Genomic DNA, 7,957 nt, shown 5'->3' with positions numbered 1-7,957 from the left:
ACTTTCTTCAGACTACAAGTGTAGGTTACACCAATGTATCCCTAAACAGATGTCTGACTGTCTTGATTTTTTTTCTTGATTTTTGCAAAATAGTTTTCACTCCTCTGAGTTTCCTCCAATCACCACATCGGATTAGATGGAATAAAGTTCCTCATTTATGTATCACCATTTTCTTAAAATCTTTTTTATTCTTGTAAGCGTTGCCTAATAGTACTTTTTCACAACAGACATTTGCTCTTGTCATAATAGGAAAATCACAGGTGTTACTCATAACATTAACATGGCTCTGCTCTATTCAAGTGAGTCAGCCTGCACAACACCAGGACCCTGAAACTGAAGCAGCTAAATGGACTTCAGCCATCATTAATTTTCCTACTTGCACCTCTGCTTTTCCTACTGTGACGTGTTAAAATGTCTGCTGTGAAACTAGCTTATTTCAGCAACTATTGGAGGGCAAAGTGCAACTGTAACCACTGAAACCAAATTTAGCTGACATGCTGCACGTATAATAACCAGAAGCGATCCTAGAAATGTTTTATTAACCTAGATGGTGCTACAGCAGCATGATACATTTAAATAGCCGTAAATCATTATTCAGGAGTCTGACTCACTATCAGTATTTCTATCAGTAATTTTTACTATTAATTATTTACTATCAGCTAATCAACATTACCTGATTATTATTAAAAAATATTATTTCCTTTATTAGAAATAAAACACGATTGTGCAGCCTTGCTATAGAGGCACGTGCTCTCTCACTGCTTTGTATCCAGTATTTTTCCTTTTCTTTTGTCACTCATTACAATCAGAAAAAAGGTCTAGGCCTGGCTTAAATACTTTTAATTCTGCCACATTTAAGGCTTTCAGAGACAAAAAAAAGAAAAAGACAACCTGTGCTGAGAAAATCTCTTTTCTCCAAAAATCTCAACATACACACACACACCCTGTCCAATTACTGTGACCATGGCAACTATCAGAGATTATTGCTCCCAGTCAGCACTGCACGGCTGTTAGACGAGGCTATAAGCCCCTCCGTATCTCAGGCCTCCACACACACACACACACACACACACACACACACACACACACACACATCTAGTCTGAATTAATCCTTCTCTTTGTAGCCTTAGAAGCTAAATTGGTCGCCCCAGCAACCAATCTTAAAGCCCTTTCAGAGAAAAAAGGCACACTGGAAATCCATTTTGTCATGAGGAAGTAGCTCAGAAATACATCTATCATTTTGAACTGAATTTAATCTATATTGCTATATTTTAATAGGTATATTTCACTTTTTCTAAACTATTTTATATTTCTGCCGCGTTATTTTTTTTTTCTACATGTCTTTTTTTCCACATTTCTCACTAGGATGTGGGAGCTGGTTTGCAGATTTTGGGTGAGGCTGCATGTATTTTGCGTGCTTGCGTTTTTGTGCGTGTGACATTTGCAGCCGATCCTCTGTCCCAGCGCCCGCGGTTTGTGTGCATGTGATGGGGGAGGGAGACAAGCCTCAAGGACTCTCCCTATTTCCTCACCACACACACAAACACACACACACAGACACACGCACACGTATGCACATACCCCCAGACATGGATGACACACACTCGCTAACAAACACTGTGTTGGCCTGAACACAAATAGCAGCTGGCAAAGCAGCTCAAGCCAAGCATGAAAATATGCACAACTTTCTCTGTCCTCTGGCTGGTGTCTAAATTTAGACCTCTAGTCCGTGTTTCGCTTTTTGTCTTGCGATGCTGCTCGTAAAATATTGTCTTGCATTTCATCTCTTCTGCCTGATACACGACAGTTTTGATGTAACCAGCCTTGGGGGAAAAAAATACAATTCGTTTACTTTACCAATCATTAATTAGCAGAAATGTCCGATGTTTTTTTTTCAAAGCTCATAAATGTGAGACAGTGACAGAAAAGCCTCTTCAGCCCTCCTGCCACACTGAGCTACATTTCTGCAAGCAGGATGCAAAAAATTTGATGACACTTTTGCTCAGCCGTGTCACGGCAGATTATGGAGGCAAAGACGAGGTGCTTCGTATTCCCGAGGATTAGAGTTGAAGTGGAGAAGAAATAACTCTCACTCTGAGATTTTTTTTTTCCCTGTGTGAAGATATTCAGAACATTTTACCCACTATAAGACGAGAATTAACTGAGCTAATAGATGGTGTGACCATTTTTTTTCTTTAAATGAAATTTTAAAAAAGGCTGAGGAGGAGTCTGAGCCTTTTTTTTCTTTCTTTCTTTCTCTCTCTCTGTGTGTGTGGGGAGCTGTCCGTGGTGCTGCAGGCCATCTGCAGGATGTTCATCATATCAGCAACGAGTTGCCTCCTCCTGCAGCCTGCTCAGCATGCTCATCTGGAATCCAGCTGTTAAATGAGCAGGAAACTTAAAATCTGCAACTGCATGCAGGATAAATTCAAACGGACTCTGAGGAAATAGTGCAGCCGTTAATATACATGATTTAATATGAGGAGTGTTGTATAGAAATACATGGATTTTGTTTTAAGATGTATTGTCGATTCTGTTTTTTATTATCGAACGGAAATGTGTAAAGACAAAAATGATTGGATAATGCGTTAAAATATTTTCTATTGGAAAATGTGTACTGTTTGTATGAACACTGTTTCATTTCTAAAGAAATATATTAAGTTGACAACGGAAATGAGGCCTTCTGTCTTTACATTACAGAAAATACCCGTTGGCTGCGTGCATGTGTGCACGACTGTGAGTTGTGTATCTCAGTCTACATGCTGCAGTTTGTGCTTCATTTCACACATTTAAGATTAACTTCGCGTTTGAAATAAAGACGAGCAGGTGAAATATTTTCTAACAAAAAAAATAAATACAATAAAATGATTCTTTGAGCCAAAATCCTACGTCATATAGTTCATTTATATAGCCACGGCATTTTCCATACTGTAGATGCTGCAAACAACAACTGTAGATCACTGTAAGAATTTACAATATTTTTTTATACAATACATGTGGATAAGTTGAGGCAAAAGGCCTGATTAGATATTTAGTATTTGTTTATCATACATGCCTGACGCCTGTTGTTTGTTGTTGTTTGTTGACGGCAATGCCTGTCGACCTGTTGACAGAGAGCAGGTGAATGTTTATTCTCTTCATTCATTCATTCATAATGTCTGTAACACTGCTGCCTTTAAAGGACCGTTTTATCCTCGTGATCACTCTGCTGTTAAATAAAGTCCCGTGGAGAGGGTCAACCTCTCTCTCTCTCTCTCTCTCTCTCTCTCTCTCTCTCTCTCTCTCGCTCACACACACACACACACGCGCGCGCACACACACACCCACACATTCTCTCTCACACACATTCAGTTGTGCAGTGCGCGTGCCGTTACACTGGCACTCTATGCGGACACGTGCACGCTCCTTTCTCTCCCTCTCTCTCTCGTGCACGCTGTTCTCTCTCTCCCTAAATTCAATTCAAAGGGTTTTATTGGCACGAAGGTTTCAAGAACAATGTTGCCAAAGCATCAACGTACAATTTCTCCAAATATTTGGACAGTAACCAATAACAGTAATATGATCGTTAACACGACGTAAAGATTGATACATATTATTTATATAAGCCTATACACAGTATATCCTCTGCATGTACTCGTGCACGCTCCTCTCTCTCTCTCTCTCTCTCTCTCTCTCTCTCTCTCTCTCTCTCTCTCTCTCTCTCTATCTCGTGCACGCTCGTCTCTCCCTCTCCTCGTGTGATGCGGTCACAGATTCCAGCGCTCGCGCTCTCATCACCGACCAACAAAACTGCTTGGGAAAAAATGATGCTAAATTGACTGTTCTTTCTAAACGACAAATGAGGACATATTTTCGTCTTGGTCTGTGTTTTGGGGAGTTTTTTCGTTGATGAAGGAGTGTTTATGAGGGAGTAATATGGATGAGCGAGCCAAGAAAAGCGGCTGAGGATTTTAACGGTGTGGGAGACACGGTTGGCTTTCTTCACCAGACATCGAAGAGGCAACAGGCATGACTTTACAGTAGCAATCTAAAAAAAACAAAACAACAACAAATAAATCGCCCTGCATGCATCTTCCTCTCTGCTTTTTACTCGGCAATAACATTTTTCAGTTGAATAGCGTCTTTTAATTCGGGTAAAGAAGATGGCTCACCTAATTCGACACAAGCTCAGCAACAAGCTGACCAATGCGGCCCACACGGTGTCCAACAAATCTCAGGCCAAGGTCAGCGGGGTGTTCGCCCGGCTGGGCTTCCAGGCCGCCACGGACGAGGAGGGTTTGGGTTTCGCTGAGTGCGACGACTTGGATTATGACTACAGGCAAGGGATGCAGATGGATGTCCTTCAGGGAGACGAGGAAGGGGGAGACGTGGAGGGAGAAGGGGAGCTCGATGGAGACAGCCACTACCAGAGAGACGGCACCGGTCCGAGGCCCTCGTCCCTGAAGACAGGAGGCTCCCTGGATGAGGACAAACCCAAAATCACGTCATGGGAAGCGGGCTGGAACGTCACCAACGCCATTCAGGTACACTGTGGTTACTGACATCGTGCATGTGTGGATGCAAAAATACCATGTGCTGCATGCATCAGGCCTGAGCCAAGAGTCACCTTGAAGATCTGTCATATTTTAAGATTTAGGCCTGAGCGAGAAGAAAGAGCGCAGAATTTCACACAATCCGGGATTGTAATAAATCAATACGCTCAACAAAGTCTACCAAAATTAATTTTGGCTGTTAAATATATTTAAAATTCTACTTTTTATTATAAATAAATGCAGGCTTAATTAAAAGGTTTTATTGATGGTTTGTGGGTGAACTCACTGGTGCAGTGGGTTTGGGAATTTATTTATTCAAATCTGTTTATCAGTGGAGCTGCAGGCAGGGCCTGTTGGTCTGTGATAGCCCCAAGGCTGAACGGACCCACGTGCTTATCACCGTCTCCATCAAATTGAAGTTTTGAACAAACGAATTTTAATTTTTTTTATTTTTAATCGTATTTTTAATGACCTAATTCCATTCCGTCTATAAGCAAAGGCCTGATTTTCAAGGGCGAGACGAATGAGAAAATAATTGTGTGATGTAGACATTTGAAATTACTCAACTGTGGTAAATCTCATATTTCTGCGTTGCATGTCATTTTAATGTGCAAAAATATCATTTTTTTGTCATTGTTATTATGTAAGCTGTGGGCCGTGTGAGCCAGTCATTGCACGCCTGGGCTGGCTCGGCCTGTCACTGCGATGTGGGCCTCGTCCATTACCACTCAGCTGCGCTTCTCTGTCCGCAGGGCATGTTCGTCCTCGGTCTGCCGTACGCCATCCTCCACGGCGGCTACCTCGGTCTCTTCCTCATTATCTTCGCGGCTGTGGTGTGCTGCTACACCGGAAAAATCCTCATCGCGTGTCTGTACGAGGAGAACGAGGACGGCATAAAAGTGCGCGTGAGGGAGTCCTATGTGGACATCGCCAACGCCTGCTGCGCGCCCCGCTTCCCCGCACTGGGCGGTCACGTTGTGAACGTGGCTCAGATCATCGAGCTGGTCATGACCTGTATTCTTTACGTCGTGGTCAGCGGAAACCTGATGTACAACAGTTTCCCGGGGTTCCCAGTCTCCCAGAAAGCCTGGTCCGTGGTGGCCACGGCCGCGCTCCTGCCGTGCGCCTTCCTGAAGAACCTCAAGGCCGTGTCCAAGTTCAGCTTCCTCTGCACCCTGGCTCACTTTGTCATCAACATCCTCGTGATCGCCTACTGCCTCTCCAGGGCGCGCGAGTGGGCCTGGGAAAAGGTCAAGTTTTATATCGATGTGAAGAAATTCCCCATCTCCATCGGCATCATCGTGTTCAGCTACACCTCCCAGATCTTCCTCCCGTCCCTGGAGGGAAACATGCAGAAGCCCAGCGAGTTCCACTGCATGATGGACTGGAGTCACATCTCTGCGTGCGTCCTCAAGGGCCTCTTCGCCCTGGTGGCCTACTTGACGTGGGCAGACGCCACCAAAGAGGTCATCACGGATAACCTGCCGTCAACCATCCGGGCTGTGGTGAACATCTTCCTCGTCGCTAAGGCGCTATTATCTTACCCGCTGCCGTTCTTTGCTGCAGTTGAGGTTCTGGAGAAATCCTTGTTCCAGGATGGCGGGAGAGCCATGTTCCCAGACTGCTACGGCCCCGGTGGGCAGTTAAAATCATGGGGTCTGGGCCTCCGAGTTCTCCTGGTGGTCTTCACCTTGCTCATGGCAGTGTTTGTCCCCCATTTCGCCCTCCTTATGGGTTTAACTGGGAGCCTCACCGGCGCCGGCCTGTGTTTCCTGTTGCCAAGCCTCTTCCACCTGAAGCTCCAGTGGAGGAATCTCCTGTGGCACCACGTGTTCTTCGACGTTGCCATTTTTGTTATTGGGGGCATTTGCGCCATATCTGGCTTCATCCACTCAGTCGAAGGGCTCATAGAGGCGTACAGGTACAATATCCACGACTGAGAGCTCCAGAGATGGCCTTTATTGAATGGTGATGTCCTAAAAATGCCGCAAATCTCCGGCAGGGTTGTCATGACGCAGACCTTATCAAAACATCATGTTGACCACTTGACATAGGAGCTCATGAGGAGGATTATTTGTGTGAAATGTAACATCTTTTTATTTTGCCTTCGTGATAATGTGCAATAATAAACTCTACAATCATAGTGTAAAGTAGTCTTCTCATTCCAGAAAACATGTTTTATTAACTGGACAGAGGGACACAACCTCCGCATGAAGAGGGGGGTGATTATATATGCGGGCATTAACAGGTCTGTCCAGGTATCAAGTCTTCATGCAAAAGTTGTCTAAGATCCAGTAAAAAAAAATGGGTCTAACTGTGAGTGTGTACGTGTTTATATCTGGGGAATGAAATATGTGAAAAACATTGGAGTGAATATGTTATTACTGGTATTTGAGCTGCTAGATATATCATTAATCCCACTTCAGAGAAAATATAAGACAGAGGCTCCCATCAGATCAGATGGTGCTCTGTGGATTATAACAACCATGAATAACTTATGTGTAGTTGTTACAGATTTTTTTTCAGTTTCTTTCTGTTTTTGTGTTTTTATTTTCCATCTTATGCCTATAGTGGACCTTGTTTGTTTTCTTGGTGTATCAAGTGTCATTCTGGATGAAGTGAATTCAAAGTGCAAAGCAAGTGGGTCCTTAATTGTGTTAATATGAAAAATGTTTGTCTGATAATATTCTCTTCCTATTGAACTTGTTAATTGTGATTTAATGGAACTAATCATGGTGTGTGAGACAGAGTATTTGTTGAATTAAGAGATAAATAAATCAAATATTTTATGGCTGGTCATTCTAATGTTTCCTTGTACAATGAAATGCAGCCAGATATGAGTGAGAAAGTTTGTCAGTGTGACTTTCTCTTTCATTCTGAATGTTCTGGGCTTTGTTTAAACTTCCTCTTAAAAGGTGAATTAAGCTTCCCCTTTCTAAAAAAAACAATGTTTTGAGTGTTCAAAGATAAGATGAGATCTTGCAGATGCAACGTTGTGTATCAAATGACAGGCTGAAACCTTTGCTAAGTAAATTAATTATTGATAGGGTGCAGCAGCCTGTTAGTACACCTGTGAAGTCAGAAAAAAACAGGACGTGGATTAAAGTAGAAATTTTGATTTCACACAAAGTGTGAGTGTGAGTGTAATGCAGAATATAAAAGTCAGCAAGACAGAAGATTTTCAATCATTTCATTTTCACTTCCTTTTATTAGTCAGCCATGACATGACATGTATCTAACAATGAGGATATTCAAATAAGTGATGGATGAAACCTTAAAGTGAAGATGGACCTTAAAATATGTTAAAAACACTGATCATGCATGCATGTTTAGTCCCTATAACACTTTTTTTAATAATGTTTTGGTTTTTATTTTAAACAGACACACTCAACCAGACAGACCTGTATCACAACATAGTTTCCGGT

At 42.6% G+C, this 7,957-nt stretch overlaps 1 protein-coding gene across 1 annotated transcript; it reads left to right on the top strand.

Moving 5' to 3' along the window:
* The first annotated feature begins 3,695 nt into the window (after positions 1-3,695).
* Positions 3,696-7,331, top strand: LOC137184255 (vesicular inhibitory amino acid transporter-like). Its single transcript, XM_067591733.1, has 2 exons — positions 3,696-4,523; positions 5,285-7,331. The coding sequence occupies exons 1-2, from the start codon at positions 4,143-4,145 to the stop codon at positions 6,470-6,472; spliced, it is 1,569 nt and encodes a 522-aa protein (XP_067447834.1). The 5' UTR covers positions 3,696-4,142; the 3' UTR covers positions 6,473-7,331.
* Positions 7,332-7,957: the final 626 nt, after the last annotated feature.

Source organism: Thunnus thynnus, chromosome 6, assembly GCF_963924715.1.
Source record: "Thunnus thynnus chromosome 6, fThuThy2.1, whole genome shotgun sequence".
Taxonomy (NCBI): Eukaryota; Metazoa; Chordata; class Actinopteri; order Scombriformes; family Scombridae; genus Thunnus; species Thunnus thynnus.
The sequence above is the reverse complement of the archived record's forward strand: the minus strand, read 5'-3'. Positions and strand labels throughout refer to the sequence as shown.

What these genes read in the sequence shown, in the direction of transcription:
- LOC137184255 (XM_067591733.1), top strand. Translation starts at nt 4,143, where the DNA reads ATGGCTCACCTAATTCGACACAAGCTCAGCAACAAGCTGACCAATGCG. An exon ending in ACGTCACCAACGCCATTCAG is followed by an intron (nt 4,524 to 5,284) that starts GTACACTGTGGT and finishes CTCTGTCCGCAG; the next exon opens with GGCATGTTCGTCCTCGGTCT.